At 38.7% G+C, this 23,570-nt stretch overlaps 1 protein-coding gene across 1 annotated transcript in view; it reads right to left on the bottom strand.

The window, feature by feature from the left end:
- Positions 1-23,570, bottom strand: part of znrf1 (zinc and ring finger 1) — a 67,578-nt gene that overhangs the window by 15,969 nt on the left and 28,039 nt on the right. Inside the window, exon 2 of the mRNA XM_044356576.1 lies at positions 6,246-6,341. Coding sequence (XP_044212511.1) covers positions 6,246-6,341 — 96 coding nt within the window. The remainder of the gene's footprint in view (positions 1-6,245; positions 6,342-23,570) is intronic.

Below are 23,570 nucleotides of genomic sequence, written 5' to 3'. Positions count from 1 at the left end.
TCAATCTTCTTCTCCCCCCCACAGTCTGAATTCAGCTGCAGGGTTGAAACTTACATTATTTTTACTGCACTGGCCTTGTGGGCCTAGTTGACAGCTATTTGTGGAGCTGTAAGATTACCTCCCTTCTCTCCCTCCCCCTACCAAGTTTACATGATATAATCTGTGTGGTTACATTATTGTAATCATCAGAAACACAACAACAGTGTCCCCGCTCTGCATGCAGTATGAAACACAGACTCCTACAAGGTGACCTTCCGGCTCCAGATCAGACGTACATGTGCACAGTCTTGAGTCAAAGAAGTAACTGTCAATCAAGGAGTTGCTAAGGGCAATGAACAGACATGGCTGCTGTCAATCACATGTCTCCACGGAAGCAACCAGGAGAAGCAGCCCAGGCCATAATTAAAACAGCAGCCGGCTCAAGGAAATAAACAGCTGACTGGAAGGTAGACAGTGTGTCTGCATGCAGTATTACTGACTCATTTCCTTGCTCCTTATGTACATCTCTATTTCATTCATTAACCTCCCTGAGTATTACTATGGACACAGAGTAACAATAAATGTGATGAATGATGCACAGGTGTCATTCCTCCTTCCATTCTTCCAAGTCTTAAGAGTGGTGAGGCCATTTGGTTTTTTAAAAAGTTGAAACTTTGACCTTTATTTTTATGAACAGGTGGTTTAAACATCAGAACTCAGGCTGAAAATGTGCACCATAGTCTGTTACAATAAGACCAGAAAGGAGAAATCTCCTGTAATGTACAGTTACCTGGGTGTTAACATACCTCAAATCATAAATAATATGTGTATATCACTGGTATTTTATATATTTTCATATGCAGGATAAGAGGGATATTTGTTTGCTTTAATCCACAATAATGTGTCCATGCCGTCATGATCATGCTTGGCAATTATAGCCCAACTAGTATTAAAAGAATTAACACTAAAGTAATTGAACTTTAATTATTTAACACTATGGGACGTATTTTCGCAGAGGCACATCGACCAGCGCAAGCAGCACTCCAACTGTTTGGTATTTTCCTGACCTTGAGACTCACTTTGTGCATCTGTGTGATATTCTGGCGACCAGTGCAGAGCGCGCAGTGTACGGGTGGGAGGAGAGGCGCAGACAATTGGGAGGTTCATTCAAATGACGCAGCGCAAAGACAGTTGTATTTTGGTTGAAATTTGGTCCTAGATGTCGCTCTAAACACAGACATCTCAGGACCACGTCTGTTTGTGGCATAACATCAATCTGTGCTGATTTGGTAATTTTATCAACAGGATCAAACTAAATACTTGCTTCAGACAAGCTGCAACAATGGATTAATGTTTAAAATACAAATAATTTATTTCAATTAAACACTCTCCAACCAAAATCAGCACAGGCAATAATGTTTAACGTGATTAAAGCAGGAAAGTCAGTAAATCTGTCTGCATTGATCTGTAAATGAATGTGGGTGATTCTTACAGTATTTCCTCTTTTATCTGCTGCTTTATCCTGTATGAAAAGCTTCTCCTCCAGTTCATTAAATCCCTGCAGTATCTGAAGGCAGCAGGACTGATATGTTGATAAAACTGCAGCCTCTGAGAAGTGAAGCGCCAGAGTGCAGTGCCATTACACACGGCCATTCACTGTGTTTACCTTCATTAAATCACCTGGTGACACCAGGCTGCTACAGAATAACCACACACACCTCTACACATGAAGGAGACGTCGGGTTAGCAGGGCTCAACAGCCTCTTTTCCAACTTTCTTTCTAGCAAAAGTAACGTCTCATGTTTTATCCTTGATCGCAATGCAAACTCTATTGTGTAACATTAATTATTAAACTATGTGATGTGTACAAGGTGAGATACATTATAATTATTGCTTAAATAGTGTTGATCCGATATAATCGTATACTATTATCGTAACTAACTGATGAAAAAAAAACTACTCCACCTGTCTTTGGGTGCAGATTTGTGGTGATGTGTATTCATGTCCTGACACCCAGACATTTCCTGAAGAAAAGCTTTCCGTTTGTTGCGCTGTCATCATCACATTTAACTGTGATTGGCTCAACTGTTTCAGAGCTATGACAGCAGTGATGTGACTGGCTGAGACAGTATTTAATAATCACCACACCCCTTGATCTATATTCACCTTCACCCAGCCCATTTGCACGTGGCACGGCTGCACATACATGACCCAAAATAGCAGGTGTGCATGGAGATGCCCACACAGCCCATGCACCTAAAAGACCTACCACCTTGCGCTTGTCGTTGCACTTGCATGGTTAAGATAGGACCCTAAAGTCTTTAGCTAGAGCCTTTTGTTACAGCCTATGTATCCCAAACTCGACTAAGTTGTAATATCTATTTTAATTTCTGAATCAATTGTTTGGTTTATGAAATGTCAAAAAGCAGTGTAAAGTTGGTCATCACAATTTCTCAGAACCCAAAGTGTTAAGATAGCTTGTTTTGTCTGACCAACAGTCAAAAATCCAAATGTATTCAATTTACAATTATATACAACAAAGAAAAGCAGCAAATCCTCACATTTAAACAGCTGGAACCAGAGACTGTAGTTGGATTTAGGCACAAAAAGAATACACCACACATTTGATTGTCCCATAAGTTATTAGTCTTTAGAGCTAAATGCTAACATCTTAGAATACATTATGTTGAGTAGTAGCTCTAGTATGTTAGTGACTATAGTATTTAAAGTATTTATACTTGTACCACTAGTTTAAAGAGAAGAAAATGAGACATTGCAAAGTTGCAAGTAATCAAAACTCTTTGATACATATAAAATATACATCAGAAATAACATTTATACCAACTAGAGGGACTTTTTCCCTTTTACCACAGGAGGTGAAGGTGGCATTTAATGTTTGATAGTAAATAGTGCAAATATCACAGTAAAGGATTGCTCACCCACAAAATACACTTGTCAACATTAGCTACACTTTACAAGCTACAATTAGTGATATTATTACCTTACATGTGTTCATGTACATGACAAAACACTCTTTGTATAATGGTAGTGGAAACGTTACGTGAAGCATAATAGCCAGTGATCCAATGATGTACCCAGGACACTCGGATGATTTTGTTATCTCATTACTCATTGGTTGGTGGACCAATCTGACATATTCCCAACAGTTTGCTGTACTCCTTTAGGATCTACTACAACTAATAGTAAGTATCATTCCCCAAAAACATGAAATGCACTGAGGAGTAATAGATTCATGCAGTCATGAAACTGAATCAGTCAGCTGGTGGTTGAGGGGGAAAGAGAGTGGGGCCGGATGGAGAGACAGTGAGGGATGAGCTAAAAAAGCAACACAGCAGCGCTACACAGACGATCAATAAAGCAAAATAAAAGACCTTGACATGTGTGGCTTCCACAGCCCTACACTGTTACACCATGGCTTTTTATATATCACATGGAAACCTCGTGAGACCAAGCTTAGCATTGAACATCAAGGTTATTGATGGTAAACTTCATTACATGTGTATAGTGACACACTAAACGCAATTTTAAAATGCTACTTCACTTCTTTTACTTCACATTCTAAAATTATACCTCCAGTTTCTGAATGCAAACGTTTGGCAGGTAAGATGTATTAAAAGCAGAAGGGTCAGCATATTAACGTTATTTTACTTTTTTCAGAAGCGATCAAATCTGATTAATTTGACAAATTATATTGAATAAAACTACAAAGCTTAGAGCAATGCATGTGTCATAAATGTCTATCTGGAATATGCAATGATTTGCTCAATAAAGTTAACTGTGAAGCAGTGTTGAGAAGACAACAGCAATTCCTGGAAACCCTCCTTGCATTCAGATCTACTGTTGTGTATTTCTTCTGATTGTCCACCTCATACTCCTGGCCAAAAATGTAGCAGGGGTACCAGAGCTTCTTGTGTGGATTTGGTCTTTGTATTTTGACTCATTGCTGTGCTTTTTCTGAATTATTCTTCCTGCTTAAGACAAAGTTTTGGTAGGTGGCATCCAGCCATAATGTCTGTCACTTTTAATGTAAATAAACCAGTCCCTTTATTTGTTCCAACAAATCATTTCTTGTATGTCAAAGCATTTTTTAATCAGTCGTATTGTACGTAGAAATCTTGCCCTTTTTCCAAGCTAGCTCATGGCCCAACAATGTATTTCTTATAAAAGGTTTCTTGCATGTTCGTAAGGATACAACATCATATGTTTTTTTTGTCCACCTTATTCTAAGCTAATGGAGTATCTACTACTGTGTAGGGAAGTTGATTGTGAGCCCATTGTCATTTTAACCAGGGTAATACAAGAATTACTCTGTTAGTATTAAATAACAACAGATAAGATTAGGTTTTGATATTGTACTTATAGTTACACTCATGGGAGCTGTAGTTGGTAATTGCTACCTGACAAATTATTGTTTTATCTGATAAATATGACAACATGCTCAAATTTCGCAGTCTTGTATAGTAGTCGATACCAATTTATCTTTTAACAGCAGCAGTATATCTCTACTCAAACTACTCTACCTGAAAGCTAATTTTAGAGACACAGAAGCTACCTCCATTAGCTCAGGGAGAAGCCACCTATAACATTCACATTCACTTTGGCTCTCTATTAAGTGCCACAATGGATATTCAGTGATAAGAAAATGTAACAAAATTGTCACTTTCATTGTCAAAAGGTCACTTTGACACCAGTAGTACAGTTTATTTGGAAAAAAATAATATATTGTTGCCTTTTAGTTCTGGTCCATTTCACGCTCACACTGATTTACTAGATTACAAACAAACAAGGAGCTGTACACTAAAAGTCACAGTGAAACAGAAGTTTGCGTGTCTTTAGCTTCAGTAATGTGACACATGACCAAGTGAAATGGTTTATGAGGGTGGAATTTAATTTGAGACACTGAAATCAAATCGTACAAATGGGGCTTTAGCTAAACCACGGCTCAAAAGTGGCTGTGGTTCAGCTAAAACAGTGCGATACGAAGCTATAGAGAGATATGGAGCTGAAGAGGACTGTTGGCCTCCACACACATTTCTCTCACCCGTGTTGTTAGACCAGGAGGAGGGGTGTAAGGATGAAATTAATAAATTTGATCTAAACAAGTCTTTGGAAATGTAATTGAAGTTTTTGCCAGCTGAAATCCAAACACACACCTCCTACCAAGATATTGCTCTGCTAGCATTTATATGGTGAGAGGGGTTAGTTAGTCACCCAAAATTACATTTGATTTAGATGCATTTATGTAACTGCCCCCAAGTTTAATATGAATCATTAAGAATATTTTTACATTTTGTAGGAAAAGAAGAGAGGGAGTTTGATGTAGAAATACTCAAAAAAGATTTTTTGGACACATATTTGGCATGTAGCAAGAGATAAATGAATGATGAACACAGGGACACCAGATTAGAATCTGAAAAATGTATTTCACTGTGTCTTTAAGTCATATGATTGCATAGATACACTGAGAACAATCAAATTCTGGTGACTGACAGCAAGTCATGCAGCACTTAACTGTACCTTATGTGTTTGTTTATCTTTGCTAATGTCATAAAGCACAGCAGCAGAAGTAAGAATTGATTATGAACATTAACAGTCCAAACTGCAAAAAGACTCACTTTTCAGGCACTCTCAGTTTGGTTGTGTAATTCGCACCAGAATTTGATTGACAGCTTTCACACCAGAATAGTGGTTAATGCTGTCTCTGTCACTATTTGTCAGACACTGTACTTTATACTGTAATGTTGGCTTCTTGCACAGTTAGACCTGTAGTTCGCTGCTCCAGTGAGGAGAAATCAAATATTAAGAAAAAAAAAATACAGACATAACGGCCTCAAGGGACCAGTAACATCTTTTTTTCCAAAAGTGCTTGACTGAATATGTCAGGTTGTGTTAACTCATTGAATCTTTGAATGAATTTTTATGACTTTCCTCATTTCCCCTTATTCATATTTATCATGTTTTAGAGGGACTATCTTGACGACACACGTCAGTCTGTAGACCCACCCACCTTGTCATGAATATTTATTAGCCCAGCAGCAGAAACAGGAACCTTGGCACCATATTGGGAAGACCAATGAGTATGAAAAAAAGTACATAATCTTGAAAAACCAGGGCCAAAATCAGTTCATTATTTACTGGCAGACAACTGACGCCCGCAAGCCTGGCTTTTACCTCCAATTAACAACAAGCTTCCTGTCATGGCAAAGCAGAGGTAAACTACAGAAATAGACAGAGGTGATGCTCACCGTTGTAGGAGAGGCGGGGCTTGCTTAGACACATGATGAAGTGAACTTCCATTTCATTGGACGCCACAGACTTGGAGCAGACAGGACACTTGAATCCTAAGAAGAACAGCAGAAAAGAAGGTCAAAATTCAACAAACTTATGAAATAAACATCATCATGAAAACTTTTTAAGTTGCAGTAAATAGGATTTAGTGGCATCTATTGTTGAGGTTGCAGATTGCAACCAATTGAATACCCCTCCTCCCCTCTCCTTCCAAACATGTAGGAGAACCTACAGTGGCCGCGAAATTCGCGAAAAATGCGAAAAACATGAAAGGACCTCTCTAGAGCCTGTGTTTGGTTTGTCCATTCTGGGCTACTGTAGAAAAATGGCATTGCAACATGGCAGGCTCCGTGGAAGAGGACCTGCTCCCTATGTACATACAAAGGGCTCATTATAAGGTAACAAAAACACAATGATTCTTATTTCAGGTGATTATACATTAATTAAAATATACTTATGAATATTATATTCCATTTCTGCCAATTCTGTTCTGCTAAAAGCCACTAAATTCTACACACTGCACCTCTAACCCAGATGCGTGTATAAGATCATTACAAAGCAAATTCCAATAAAGGGTGTAAATCTATGTGAAAGGTACGTGAAGGAAAAGCTCAAAAATGAGTTTCAGATTTGAATGATGATACACATTTATCCTCTTAGGTGATGATCTGAAGTCCAGAAGCCCTGATGATAAATTACCCATCAATAGACTTAAGTGTTGCTGTTTTTCCTCAGGGCTCCTGGATCCCATCTGATGTTAAACTGTGACAAACTAGGCGTGGATGCTGTTCCACATCTTTCTGTGATAAAAAGCACAGAGCAACCCGGACCAAACAGTCTCCTTGGAGTGTCAAGCACGGTGAAGTTCATGTCAAATGCTGAAATGCAAAGTTATTCAGTGTTAGTAATATTTAATACTTTTTGATTGCACTTTAAAAATAGGTCCACCTTAGCCATAACAGATTTTAAAAATCTATTGTGAACCAGAAATCTGAAGAAAAAAAGTCAGTGTCAGAGGTACTTTGAGGCATTAAATCATGTTATGGTACTCCTTTTCCCATTATTCTGGAAAAGTTATTGAACCAGAAGGAATTTGAGCTGCTGCATTTCATACAAGCAAGTGTTAAGTGAAGCAGGAGAAAGGAGTTACATTCATCTAAAGGTCAGCACAATGATTGGAGATAAATACAATGTCAACACAGTAAAATGAAACAAGCCAGTGTGACAAGGAACTACTTGTGAATGGAAATCACTGTCCTTCAGCAAGGTGTGTACATGCTTGTAGATCTGAGTGTCTGCGTTATCCTTTTTACAGCTAGTTTGTTGTTCATTTATGCAATAGCTTTTCTTGGCACATCCAAACTTTAAATAGATTTGGGTTTTCAAGATGGTATCTCTCAAAGGGTGTCTTTTTAGTTTGTAATTCCCTCTTTGTGTTTCCACAGACAGCAATACATCCCAGTAGTCACATGTAGATTTGTTGTCAGGACAATAAATTAACAGGATGTAGATATCCACTCTATTTGGCTAACTCAGACTGCTGAAACCTCATAATAGCTGGGCTGAATCTTAAGGTTTGTTCAGAATACAAATAGACGCAACTTGATCAAACATTTAGAACTCATACCAAACCTGAGGCTGAGGCAAGAGGAAATTGGACAAAAACTGGAGGAAAATAACAGAAAGAACCCATGCACAGCCACACTACACACAAACAGTCACTGCATACTAGCTGCAACTAGTGTCTGTAGAGTTGGTGTACTGGCTGTTTGGGGTGGATAAGCAAAGACTGCAAAAACGTTCAAGCAGTCAAACTTCCTCAAATAATACCAGGTGAAAATTGGCGCACTAGGAGGGGAAAGTTTCAAGGCCAGTATGTAAAGGAAAAATGACATCAAATAGCCCAATCAGAGAGCTATAGAGTAAATATTGTTAGAAATGGCTAACACTGGACTCGTCCAATGGTGCCGAGAAGGAACGTGGCCCCTCGGTCTTCCCTCTATGTTCTGGTAGGTGCAAGTGTAAAATAAGTGCAAGAAGAAACATGAAGCATCTTTGCTCTTTTGTATCATTAGTATAGATTTAGGCAAAAACCAAAACCACGGTTATAGTACTGAAAAATGATCACCACGTCTTAGATAACAAACATATTAAATGTAAAAAGTATTCACTTACATGAGCAGATGTGAGCTGTAAGCTGCACAGTTGTGCTTTGAACTTAATGCTAATGGCGGCATAGTAACACTCACAATGACAAACCTGGCAAGTCTATGTTTAACAGGTATAATGTTTACCATCTTAGTTCATCATGTTAGCATGCTGGTATTTGCTCATTTGCACTGATCACAAAATATAGCTGAGTGTGATGGAAAGTGTCATTAGTTTTGCATTTATTTGGACCAAAGTACTGGACTGATGATGATTTTGATGAAAGGTCAAGAGTCAAAGCCGCTTTTCAGGGGAAATGACTTTTCATTTCTTTGGGGACAATAGTTTTTGCGATATTTCAATAAAAACCATGAACCATGGATATTTATACAAATTTTGTGCCAATCCATCAATATTGCCATATTTCACTGAATAAGTGAAAACTTTGACCTGCTGGTGGACCTCAAGGAAAAGTCATCGGAATTTATCCTCTATGGAACTTGAATGTCTGCACCAAATTTTAGGACAATACAACCAATAGTTATTGATATATTTCAATGAAAACCAAAGAAGTCAATTAACTTCATGGTGACAATAGAAGAAAACTCAGGAAACACAAAAGTCAGTAAGATTAATTATCCAGGGAACTTCTGTAGCAAATTTCGAGACAATACATTCAGTAGTTGTGGAAATATTTCTATCTGGACTAGAGTGTTGGACCAGCCAACCGACAAACTGACTGACAAACTGACTGACATTGCCATCTCCAGATTGCCATTGTATTAAAATAAACTCTGGACCTATCTTTTCTCTGTTCCCCTAACCGAACATCTGTCGTCTTCAATATGACAAATACTTTTCTTTGATAAATGTTTGAACATTAAATGAGTTCCTGTACCTGTTTTTCAGAGCATTTGTCTGCACTTGTTTGCCCACTTTTATCCTCTCTCACACATTTTCACACACTCTCTCTCCTGGTTGTTTTATAATGCGTTCTCAGTCGTCCCCCTCCTGTGCTGTTTGGATGGGACCCATTAGGCCTAACTATATTAGTTTAACACATAACAGATAATTAGATCAGCTACTGGGCCACATGAGCCGAGTTTGCACGTAGCTGAAAACAGACACGACCGTACTGTGATAAAGGAGACTTCTAATCAAAACAGGAGCAATCCTTCACTCTAAACAGAGGTGGAGGATCAGATAGACTGTGATGTGTTTTAGCTGTTTTCAGTCGTGGTTTTTGTGACCCTATTACTTAAGCTCACCAAGCTTACTGTATGTTTAGTCACTATGCAAATCAAGTTTTGGTACAAGCAAGCCCCCAAAATAGTGTGCAAGCAAGCTTCATCATGCAAATTCTTTTTTAAAACCTTAATCCACTGATGCCCTCATATACATAAGTGTGTTTTATCACAACCTCTTTGTTTTCACTGATTTGATTAAAGATTTGAAGGTAGGTAATGCTCTCTGGTGACAGTGCTACAGTCTTGTTGTGATTATAGCATCCATTCTGAAAATGTGCTCCAATCATGTGGTGGTGTTATTTACATTTATATGACCAGTGGCTTTGCCAGGGTGTTTTCTATGTGAGCAGTTTTTGCTCTTTGAGCATTTTACTTTTTGAAGTTTTATCTCTTTGGGGATTTTTCATTTTTATTTTTTTCTCTTGGGATGTTTTCGGGAGTTTTTCTTTGCACACTTTGCGGTTGTCAGACTGGTGGTGTTGGGCACTCCTGTCAGTATTAGATAGGTCTGTTAGTTTGTTTTGTCCTCTTTTTGCCTTTACTCTCTGCTGCAGTTTCCTTTTTCTTTTCTCTTTTTTCTTTGTCCTTTGAGTTCTTTGCACATCAAGGGGTTGTATGAAGAAATTAATTTGAACTTAAAGGGGCACTGCAGGGATTTAGTATTGCACTTCAATAAAGTTAAAAGACTTGCGAGGAATAGATTGTCAAAACTGAAGAAACAGGGGCCATGATATCCTGACTTCAAGTCCTTATACTATATGGTAAGCTAAAAAAAACTGTGAAAATCAAATTAACCACCACACACTGAATGACTTTACTGAGATTTTATTAGGAGCAAACAACATGCTTCGCCTGCAGCTCAGAAAAAAAACTTTTGCTTCTGAAGAAGCTACAGCTACCTAAGATGTTCCTGCGACCAACCAGCACCTGATTGAAATTACTGGCTGTGCATGGGGAGTACTGCTCACTAAAAAAAATGTATCCTACATTTCCCATAATGCACTGTGTCTTTTATTAGACCAGTTTTTCCAAACCTTAAAATTACGTAATATCTACTTGTGTTTCTGCTTCACAAATTACATCCTTACATTGTGGACAGAGTTTTGAGCATTTCAATTGAGTGAATGTTCTTCATGTCAGATGGTTTCATTTCATTTTTACAGGCTGGGAGAAGTAAGTTCCAATAAAGGCCTTGAAAACCTTTTTTCGATGGGGTCCTAAATGAACACACAAGTTTTGGCTGAAGTTAGAACAGGTCAAGGGCTCTCAAGGGCAATGAGCAACATTGTCCTTGAAAGATTCCTGTATTTGTATTTGTTTTGTCTGTGCTCTTGTCACTGGTTTGAGGGGGATCAGTGATGTCACATATTTCCATGCACCAGTCAGGATTTAGCAAAATTTGAATCAAATATGTTGACAGCTGTGGGTTTGTTTGCTTATGTTGTCAGGCCGATGTCAATCAAATCTGATCAAACCACACCCACACAGTCCTGATGAAGGAAATTAGCTGGAGGATGTTTTTTTTCCATAACTATAAATTGAATTGTTGCTTATTTAGTTTTTAAGTTTTATTAATTTTTATTTATCTTCTTTAAGTGTTTAAGGTTATAGAAAAATACTTGTCCTTACATTTTAAAGCAATGTCATGTCATCAATTAACCAGAGGCCGTTTCCAGAAGAAGTTTTTTTCAATGTCATAACTCCTTAGGAGGAAAAATATATCATTTAGTTGAAAAGTGCTGCAAACCTGTAGAGTGTCACACGTGTGGTGCCAACGCCATGATTCAAGCACTGAAAGGTCGTAACCACAATCAGGTGTTTGTCAAGTTTTGCACAACACATAAATAAAATAGGTTGAAAATCTAACATATAATACTGTGACAATTTGTTAGATTATACACACTCAGACAAATTCGCTATACACAGAACCCCCCTCCACATGGCAGCTGACCCACTTTTCCCTTGGCTGCTATTTTCAGATGCTCCATAGGGACGACCAGAGAGATAGAGATAGAGGAAATGAGTGAAAAAGAGGTGCAGAAGGAAGGTGAGAGAGTTCAGGCATTTGAGGAGAAATGAAGGGTTATGATACATGGTCCAGCAGGACTCTAGCTGTGCAGGCAGGGAGGTGTGGATGTGAGAGTGTGTGCGTGTGTGTGTGCAGGTTTGCCTTCAACTCAGCCAAGCACCACAAATCCTTGAAGACATTTCATATTCAAGGAGCGCATAAGGTCAGATAGGGACAAAAATAAATCATAGGACTGGATCATAAATTAATTATAGTGGTGCCTGTGTGAGAGTGTGTTGTGAGAGCGTACAAGGCATGTGTGTTTGAGCAACCTGTGCCAGTAATCCTGCACTGTACACTCTGAGGATTTGGTTTATGTCAAATTGGCACATTTCTCTCAAATGTTTTTCTCGACTGTCATCGCTGTGAACTGCAGGTGATGTCAGTAAACTGCACGCAGCACATTCCTGCTCACTCACTGTGGTACACTTTAAACCAAACGACAGTGAAGAGACCGAGTCCAGCTTTCCCTGGACTGAGCACTGCTGAGAAGACAGATTAGATTTTGATATTTGTATCCAGTGTTGAGAAAAGTCCAAAATCCAGTTTGGGCATCTCCAGTTTGGTAATAAGAGTGGGTGTATTAATAATAAGGAGACTGGATATACTGTATGTTTTTTGTGCTGCTCTGTTATTTAGGCAAGTAAATGAGAGTATTTTTTACATAAAAATATTGACTCATACAGTTGCAGTAAATTAAATTTAAATTAAAAAATATATGAATGGCACATACAAACAAATAAGACTAATTACTGTGTTTTTATCTTACTAAACTACTGTACGCTAAAATTAAATAACACTGAAACACTAAAATTAATGTCAGCTGAATTCCATTTAGCTGCTTCAGTTTCAGGGTCCTGATATTGCACATGTTGGCTTACTGTCACACTGTCATGGTTTACGGGGACAATTGAATAGAATAGAGGCATCATTAATGTTATTAGTAACAATTGTACTTTTCCTACTGTGACAATTCAGGTGCTGGAGTCTGGATGTGTTTAGCATAAAGACTGGAGGCAGCAGTAAACAGCTAGACTAGCTCTATCCATAGCACTAAAATACAACACCAACACCTTTAAAGCTCACCAGTTAAATGTTGCAGCTCATTTTTTTAACCGATACATAAACAGAAATGTAAAAACAACATTTTGTGGTTTCAGGGGGAGTTATGTGTTGGAACTGTTTCTAACTATGAACAGATAGACACAGTGTCCAGCCTGCCGGATGGATAAACTGTTGTTCATTAAGAAATAGCTACAGTCTTAGCTCCATTAACATTTACATGAGACTGACATTGCTCTTATCACACTGTTGAAAAGAGAGTGAATAAGGTTATTCTTTTCTTTCCTATCTTAAAAAAAGCCTCATCTCATGTCACTTGTGTAATTCTGGATCCACAACATACATCTACTTCAATTAGGAAAGACACAACATGTGAACAATTAAGATGTTTAAGAGAATCAAGAAATTTTTTAAAGAGCACAAAATATCCCAATTAGCCAAATCTGTCCTGTGTAGCATCTGTATTAAAGGTTGTGGAAGAGACAAGGACAAATGTGATGAATGTGATAACCTGACAATATTAATATAAAGGAAGAAAGTCAGAGTTTGAAGTTACCTCAATACCAAAACAGCTCCTGACTGAAGCAAGCTGTTGTAAATGTGTCCTGTCATTCACTTGTATGAGCATGTAACCTTCATAAAGACGATCTGAAAAGGCACACAGGGAATTTCACCCCAGGCTGCTGAGCCTAAACACAGTGCTGATGACTGTTACACAACAAAACTTAACTCAACTTTTTAGCCTTTTAACTGGTCCAGTTTCACCACATATTATATAATTTCCATCAGACTTTTATTCTTGTCACAGTGTTAAAGCATCTGAAACAGATTTCAGACCATCATGGGACAGTCAAACTCTGCACTGAAACCCAGACTAATGGATTTATGGTTAGCAGCTATTCAAAGCCGAGCTCTGTAGCTTTGTGAATGTTGTCAGCCTCTCCAGCAGTGAGGAGTTCTTCAATTTCCTTCTTGTTTCCCTGCCACTTCTTAGCTGCTACCTATCCTTTTTTTCTTGTTTTCTTGTTTCTCAGTTTATTCTTTCTCATTATCTCCAACAATGTCTAAATAAGTTGCACAATTGTACTGCCTTTCTCTTGCAATATGTACAGTATCTGTATAAAGAGGATGTATAGTTTGACTCTATGCTCATTATGTGATTTTGTGTGTGTGTGTGTGTGTGTGTGTGTGTGTGTGTGTGTGTGTGTGTGTGTGTGTGTGTGTCCCATCCTGCCTATAATGTGTAGTGTGTGACTGAGACTTTTCATAAAACAAAAACACTCCAGCCAACATTTTCTGCAGTAGCGGGAATAAAAAAAATGCAACCTGCATCTTTGATTTTATTCCCCTTTTAAGCTCGTGCAATCATGGGAACTTTTTGTACTATACAAAACTCCAGTGTTCCCAAGCTCATTGCTATAGTCAAACTTAGCTAAGTTACAACATAAGAATAAATGAATATTTACAAATCACTAAATTAAAACAGGATGCACTACAGAAAGAAGTACTTATATAGAGATTAGTATTTACTAGATACTTACACCTACTAACTGCCAGGACTTACTGTTACACAGCTAATTGAACAAAGACAAAACTAACGTTAGCATGCTAATACATGAATATGTAATATGGTCAACATGTCCGACCTGACACTTAATAAAATGCTGTTTAATGATTGTGTAAACTGGGGAGATTTTTAAAGCACTTTTCACAAAAATAAGAGAACATTAAAGAAAATGTTATGCTAATACTGTTTTGCTAAATTAGCTAGGTTAGCATAATCTGATATTTCCCACTCATGCTAAACTACATGAATACAACGCACTTATGTAATTTTAAACAATAAAGTTTATTGTTGAACTGTGAAATATCATGCCTCCATTACATGTCTTTGTCACAAGTGTTTGATAACCACATTAGAGGGATCACTGCAAAAAATGCGTGTTTATGTATATATTCTGTATATATAAGATTATCAGCCAATATATCAATATCAGAATTTTTTTACTCCCTAATATTGGTATCGGCATCTGCCCCAAAAATCCAGTGTGGGTCAGGTCCTAGCAGTAAGTTTGATAAATCATTTGGACTCCCAAAACTGCTATTTTCGGGAAGTTATGTTGTAACTTCCAGCTGTGTGATGCTACACACATTTTCTAGTAACTGATTTAGCAGATCTGGCAGACTTAGTGATGGATTTACAAATAGCTGGTGTTGGTGACCATATACTAATTCTAGAAAAGTTCAGAAACAATGCAATTTACCCACCATACACAACTCTAACTGGTACGTCATTTAGATAAGGAATTAATTTACAAATAATAATAATCTTAATATTATAGTTAAAAGCAGAGAGATGCTTATACTTAAAAGCATCTCATTCATTTTCATTTGTTTTTTGTAGGCTGCAGGTGTTGCATAAATTTCCTTTTCTGCATTGAGAGCACACACTTGAACTAGACTGAATGTTGTGTTATCCTGTTTTCGGTCAGCCCTCTGTGATGTTTTAGTGATGAAAAACATCAGTGAATCAAAATTGCACAGAAAAGCAGCACTATGCTGTGATACAATAATTAACATACAGCGAGCGGTGGGGATCAAAGCTGGATAATGACTCAAAATGCAAAATCAGTTGTTAGGCTTCCAGTCTGGATTCTCCTGCAGCGGGCTCATCACTAGGACAATCGCTTCTTACTAAATTATGATTTTTGTCAGGAGGACCACCACATGATCAGCAGCCATGCTTGATTGGTCACATTTAACCACAGATGACTTTTCATACACTGTAGCCAAACAAATAAAACATGTATGAAGTGTGAAGACTAGACTGGAATGCCACCAAGGAGATGCATAATATTGATGTTTTACCAACATTTAATCATTTCCATGATATCTTTGGCCAATTAATATCTACACATGCATTTTTTTTATAGATTAATGAAATACTGTTTATTGGTATTTGCCAATTCATTACAGAACACAACACTGTTTCCAAGTGTCATTGAATGAGATGGTCACAAATTATAGTACTTGAAGTGGGAAAAAATGTAATATTTATTTTGGCAGAACATTGTCATCTATCTTTGTTCTTGGATTTTTTTGCTACAGCAGATGGATCCTTGAAAACTGTCAGATGGGGACTGTCACACTCTTGCCTCAAGTGGAAACAAGCTTTAGTGAATATCAAAAGGGGGATATCTGCTCCCTTCAATCACAAAAGAGTTGAGAAATGTTTGAAGAGAAAGTTAGATATGAACTATATTCATTCAAATATTTCACAGTGGAAACAGTCAATTATGTTAAAGTAATTACAAACAAACATATGCACTTGTAACTCTTAGGATTAGGATGTTATTCATAACCTCTAGGATGTTATTCATTAACTTAAACTCTGCATTTAATACAGTCATCCCCTCCAATCTGATCACTAAACTTAGTGACCTTGGCATCACCTCCCTCTACAACTGGACACTGGTCTGTTAAGTTAAACAACCTCTACTCCCTTTCCACCCATGACTGCGTTCCTGTGCATAGCTCCAATACTATCATCATGCTCACAGACAACACCACGGTGGTAGGCCTGATCAGTGACAATGACAAAACAGCCTTCAGGGAGGAGGTCCAGCACCTGGCAGCGTGGTATGCTGACAACAACCTTGCCCTCATTACCAAGAAGACCAAAGAGTTCTTTGTGGATTACCGGAACACCAAGGGCAGCAGAAACACCCCCATTCATATAAACTGAGGTGGGACTGAGATGGAGTGTGTCTCCAGCTTCAAATTCCCCAGCAATCACATCTCTGAGGATCTCTCTTGGTCCCTCAACAACTCCAGACTTCGTAAAAAGGTGCGACAGTGCCTTTACTTTCTGAGGAGGCTAAAGAAAGCCCTACTGCCTCTTCAGATCCTGGCAAACTTCTACCACTGCACCATAGAGAGCATCCTGACCAACTGCATCATGGTGTGGTATGGCAGCTGCTCCGAAGCTGACAGGAAGGCCCTGCAACAGGTGGTGAAAACAGCCCAACACGTCATCGGTGTCCCACTACCTGCCATCGCTGACCTCCAGTATACTCACAGCATTACCAGGGACCCCCTCACACCCCAACCATGGACTGTTTGCCCTCCTCCCATGAGCCTTAATGCTTGATCCCACTGGAAAATAAATTTATCAGGAATAGATTTTTGTTTGCTGAAAAAATTATTCCTTGCATGGTAATAATATATCTTCAAATATCATTTATGTGCTTGCAAAAAATCTTTTTCTATACTCAAATTTCAGAACTGAGGAACAAATATAATTCCATACAGGTAGAGAGAAAGGAGACACTGCACAGAAACTCCAATTCAAACCTGCAGTCAATCTGTTTTCCAATCCACCTGTCTGTGGGAGGAATACCCTGAGAGCACATGAGCAAAACACACACACTCACACGTGCGTGTGCATGCACACACCCACGCACACCTTGCATGACTATGCAATAACAACAGTGAGAGAGGCTGAATAGCTAGAGCCGTCACACACTCTGAGCTGAAGTGCTATTAAATGGTCCCATGGAGACTTATTCTTGTCAACCCCTTCACAGACAACACACACACACTCACACAACACTTCTCAGGCGAGGTCACTCAACTCAATCTCTGGCCAATGCATATTTCATCAACCCCAGGCAGCCCGGCCCAGCCTGAGACTCTGACGCAGCTCCCAAATAACTAGTATCCTCTGACTGATGAAGACCTCAAGACTAACAAAGACACTTGTGCCTGGCCAGCGCCATGAAGTGTCTGTCAGCAGGAAGCGGAGCTACAGATTAACAGTACAGCTAGAAGAGGTTGGAAATGTTTGCACAGATTGGTACTTTTTGTGCCTGTGCTGGTGAGAGTTATTTGTTACTCTTAGCTGAGATGAGAAGATTGATATAAATTTTATCTCCAGGACAAACATACATTCAGGATGTCTATAATTTAGCACAAAGACGAGAGAAGAAGAAAATACACTTTCCTAGTGCCTTCCTAGTTTCAATGTAACTGCTGTTGCTGGTTGGAGTAGGTAGGTCGTGGCTCATATCAGGCCTGTATCCTACACCTGATCCTAACAAAGATGGATCATGTGTAGCTTGTAAGCTAAATTTTAAAAATAATACAAAAGTAAATGCATAAGCTTCAATTAAGACAACAAGAGTACACAGAAATAGTGAGAAAGAAAGCTGAGACATGTCCTTTATTCATACTTAATTCAGTTTCAGTTAAGGAGAATATAGCTTTATCTCTCCCTTGGGCCACAGCTAGTAGGGGGAGCAGAGAGGCCACACTTACAATTAATGGTATCTTATTCCACTATTACCACTGAGCGCAATAAGGTCATTGTCTTGAGTGCATAACAAGTGAACTCAACTGCTAATACACACTAAATGGCTAATAACACTGTGGTAGCATTAGCTTAAATGGGCTAGACGTTGGCAAACTTTTTTTCTGTCAATCCTCTTCAGACCTTAAATATCACTTTAGCATGCTGGGTGACAGCGGCTCTGCATGCCAACGATGCTAAAAGATACACTCTGGGAGAGAAGACAATGGATCATAATACTGACTACAGCTTTAGCAGGACTGTGAAAGTTAAGTTCAAACTGTTGTTTTCAGTTTGACATTGTTTTCAACAATGTACCTTATAGCAGAAAAGGCTATTTATTAAACATGTGGTGTCACTGCATTTTCTGAAAGAAATGTTTGATTCTGTTTGACTGAGAATATGTCTGCTAGCTTATTCCTAAATGCTTCCTAGTGCTAGCTACTTTGAAACATTTATCTGACAACACTAACTCATACTTTAAGCCTACTTTTGAACTTACAGCAGCTCTATGTATTTTTAAAGAACATATTGGTTTGTGTGAGAAATTTAAATGTAGGGATTTGTAGATAAAATGACACAAAACTGTAATGCTTTCGAGAACTATTGTCCCTGCTGCCGAAAGACAGAATGATTTTGTTGAAGGGAGATTATGTGTTATTTTAAAGTAACTGCACAGCTGAAATACTTCCAAAAATACACCATCAGCTACTGTATTTAGGCACAATCATATCTAAACTGATTTAAACATAAAAATAATAGTGGAACTTTGTTATTTCACTTGCTCAGAGACATGTCACTCTTTGGTTGTAGGAACCTTTAAAATGTTTTTGGTCAAGGGGTTTTGTAGCATCCTGTCATGTCTTGTTCTGCAATAATCACTGACTCACTGTACTTCATCTCCTACTTAATCACTTGTATTTACCAAGAGGTCAGAGTTGTAAAGCTAGTGGCTATTATCACTATTATTTGTGTGTTTTCAATTGCTGTTAAGTACTTGTGTTTAATTATTTGCTGTTTTAAAGAAGCCAGCTTGTGACATTAGGGTTGACTATAGTCTCATTCTCAGACCAAATAAAAAATATCTGAGCTGAGAAAACAAACTGGAGATGCTTGCAGTAGCTTCTGTGACAGATCACATCTAAGGACTAATGTTACCTTTGAGCAGCTAGACACATTCACTAACAGCCACATGCTGTAGTACAGCTGCTCCAGCCCAAAATTCCCAGTTTTGTAGCTCTAATTTTACAGTTTCACAGTTTCAGCTTGAATGCTACAATCTTTCTATAAAGTGTCTTGTTGATACCCATTGTAATCTAGATGAGAGAACCTCAATTGATAGAAATGGTTAGAACCTCATATAGGTTGGTTTCAACTGTTATCATGTGCTATCAACAACATTAAGCTTAGTGTGCAGCGGCAACCCATTTGCAGACTCTTTTGCCCTGGTTTCCCCTCTCAGGTAGGCTGCCCCAAACCTGTAATGTGGAGTGGAGCTTTGCAGACACTACTCCAGACAAAACATGACTATTTTAAGTTTCTCTGCATGCATTTGGGGAAAAATAATTTCCCTCTTTTTATTTGCAGGTCAAAATGTGTAATTCCATTATTCTAGTGGAAAGACACGACATGAGTCAAACCCAAAGGCAGCAAAGTTCTCTTAGGACAAAAATTGATTTTCTGTGACTAAAGCTGTATTTTGTAAGTGTTTATTTACTCAATTTTATTTTTATAATTTTTTATAGTTCTCTATCAATAAAATGAAATGTAATTTTTAATATGGTTGTGTATTGATAATACAGGAATTTAGGCAGCATTTATAATTCTTTAGTTAGACTTTTGAAAGTACAGTGACCAATTTCATTTATCAGTTTTTTTGCATATAAATATATTATTTTAAATAATATAAAAATATTCCAATACATTTATTTGCATGTAAGTACATGTAAATAAATAGTATTCACTTTTTTTCACCGTCACCCCCATTTCTGAACCCAAACCTTGTGTAGCGTCACTTCACAGACCTGCAATTCATTTTCTTTTTTAAACTATAACCACTATCTTTTCTTAACCTTAACCAAGTGGTTTTGTTGCCTAATCTCAACCATACCTTACCCATAGTTTGTTTGGCATAACCACAATCTTTCCCTAATCTTTACCAGAAAGCAAGAGTTTTGAAAGATGTTGGCATTGAAACTTGGTCGAATGTAATCTAGAATTTTGCAGAATTGCTAGCGTCCTTGTCTGACAATAGGGTTAGCTGGCTGTGTGTCCAACAATGCATAATGTTTAAATGTCAAGTATGGTCTTGCTGAAAAAGAGAAGGTGTGGTTAATAGACCTTAACAGCTCAAGTGGAAGCTGATCCCTGCAGCAACATTTCACTTTGGTTGGTTTAAAACTCAAATGTTGTTGCAGGGTTCAGGTTCTGGTGTACGTTTAAACGAGGTGGAAAAATGTCAGTCAGCAAACATTGACTCATTCTCTGACTGATTCTATCACCAGTCGCACGGAACAACAACCAGTCTTTAGTGAAGATGCTCGTAAGCAATGAATGACTTTGAGGCATAGCAATACTGCAGCAGGCAATATGATTAAAACATAGATGATGTATAATGTCCAGAGGATGATGGCTGGACTGTAGATGGCCACAGTCATCGAGAGGAGCCAGTCTAAATCAAACCAGTGCCTGGGAGCATATCGGCTGCACAAACAACTCTCCCAGATCAAATCAATAGCACTGTGAAATCCTGACTGTATTCAAACCTCACATAAAATATCTGCAGAACAATAATTACTAAGCCAATGAAGGCTCAGTTATTGTTTCCAGTCCAGGCAGTTATCTGTGTTAACAGTAGACGCTTTGGTTGATAAGTGTCAATAGCTGCAGAGGACAGACAGACTTCGGAGGAGGAAGGGGGAGTCTGTTTTAGCTGTGCAGTAAAATAAGGATCACAACAGTCCGGGGGCAGAGGGAAAGATGAATCATCCAGCCGTCTACTTTATGGTGCAGAAGTGAGGAGGAGGAGGAGGAGAGGACAGAGCGAGAGAAATAGAGGGGACAGTAAAAAAGAGAAAAGAGGAAGGCGAGACAGAAAGTTGAAGGGGGAATTGATGAAAACGAGAGTGCACGAGGGAGCAATAGAGCGAAAAAAAAGTGAGCATACTAAGACTAAATAGAGGGAGTGAGGCTGAATCATGGGACTGAGTAGGGAGGGAGCAGCGGAGGAGAGAGTGAGAGGTGGAGAGACACTGAGTGGTGAGATAAGGAGGAGGGGAGTCAGGAGGACAGGAGAAGGGCGGATCGAAACAGAGAAACAAGAGAAAAGAAGCAGAAAGCGAAGAAAATGAGAGAGATAAAATTCAGAAAGAAAAACAGCAAGTGTGGTTTTGTTTAGAAATTTATTTCTGATTTGCATCTGAATCCAACTTCATATGAAGCTGCCAGTTGACCATCAGTTCAAGCAGCTCTAAATAAGGCTATTTTCTCGAATCCATCACAGCGCAGTATTGACAGCTGTGCCATTCTTACATTTTACAATAGTAAGTCTCACCCACTTGAATGTAAATATCAAGCACTTTCCTTCAGTTGCTGGACGTGTTAACAATCAATATTCAGTTAGTCATTAAAAATTAACAAAACAAAATGCATGTCGGTTTGTGCGTTGGTCCACCACTTTGGTCCAGACTGAAATATCTCCAGAACAGTTGAATGAATGCCACTTAAATCTTGTCCAGACATTCATGATTCTCAGAGGATGACTCCTAATGACTTTGGTGATCCTCGGACCTTTCCTCAAGTGCCACCATGAGGTTGACATTTATGGTTTTAAGTGAAATGTCTCAACAACTATTGGATGGATTGCCATGAAATTTGGTTCACACATTCATTTTCCCCACCGGATGAACTGTCATAAGTTTGGTGATCCACTGGCTTCTCATCTAGCACCATCATCAAATCAGACTTTTATACTTTTGGTATATTACATTCATCTAGCAGACACTTTTGTTCAAAGTGACTTGTGATGAATGCATTCAAACCATGAAGCAGCAAGAAGTAGATAGAGAGATGAGCTACCACATGGTCCTTTTGACTGATGGGAGGCCTAAACATCCAGAGACAGAGGAGCACAATAGTCGTGCCTGGTTGTAGAGTTTGACCATGGCTGGGGGGTAGGAGGGAGCAGTGCCCTTCACTGCCCTGTAGGCCAGCACCAGAGTTTTGAACTGGATGTGAGCAGCAACAGGGAGCCTGTGTAGTGCACAGAGAAGAAGAACAGTGCAGGAAAACTTGGCAAGGTTGAAAACCAGGCAGGTAGAGCAGAGGCAGAGGCTCCAGCAAGGAGGGACTTGCGGTAGTCCAGGTGGGAGATGACAAGCGCCTGAATGAGCACCTGGGCCATGTCCCTGGTGAGAAAGGGGTGAATCTTCCTGATGTTGTAATGCAAGAATTGACAGGAGCGGGTTACTGCTGTGATGTTTGCCAAGAAAATGTTCGTCATCCACGTTCACTCACAGGTTTCTCACCGTGCAAGTTGGCACCACCATGGTGTTGTCAGTGGTGATGGACATGTCTCAGTGAGGGGAACCTTTCCTTCACAACCAAATATCTGCAAAACTAATGACAAGTCTGATGGGTAGCTAACACACTAATCTCAGATGGTGAACATAGTAAATATATGTAATACCAGCAGCTAAACATCAGTATGTTAGCATGTTAATGTTAGTATTTAGCTCCAAACACTGCTGTGCCTAAGTACAGTCTAAGTACACAGACAATCCGACATTCACACCCACTTCACATAGTGATTGGCCAGGTGTGTGGAGGGGAGAAAGTAAGCTCAAGCTGTTTTTTTTATGTGTTACACAACTACTGGCTATTTTTCATGTGAATGACAGAGTGCAACACTATGAATGCCTTCCAGGAGAGAGTCTAAAAACTTGCACTGTTATCCCCATATTAGTGTTTGTGTAAGAATTAGTTGTTTTCTAGCATAATCCGGCCGTTATTCTTGGTAAACTGTTGGCGTGGTGCATAATAACTGCAAAATCCAAGTGCATAAATGATTTGAGCTATAAATAAAATACAATTTGAATTAGAATAAGAAAATAGATAATGCTTTCACTTAAAATTGCAGTGCTTCTACTCTACATATGACCTGGCAAGTTTAAAATATTAAATAGAGCAAATAATGCTGTGCAACTTTCAGGCTTCACTGGAGGACCTAAAGTAGATGAGAAATAATAATGTGAGTACAACATAAAGTAATACTGTGAAAATCTGATACAGGGGAATTAGCAAGCTATGTATGGAGAGCGGTGGAAGAGCAGCACTTGTTTATTCTTTGTGTGGCCTTTATACAGGCAGTCAGCACACACAACCCAGTGCTAAACTGAATAGTTAATTTTCT

The sequence above is a fragment of the Thunnus albacares genome, chromosome 7 (genome assembly GCF_914725855.1).
Source record: "Thunnus albacares chromosome 7, fThuAlb1.1, whole genome shotgun sequence".
Lineage (NCBI taxonomy): Eukaryota > Metazoa > Chordata > Actinopteri > Scombriformes > Scombridae > Thunnus > Thunnus albacares.
The sequence above is the reverse complement of the archived record's forward strand: the minus strand, read 5'-3'. Positions and strand labels throughout refer to the sequence as shown.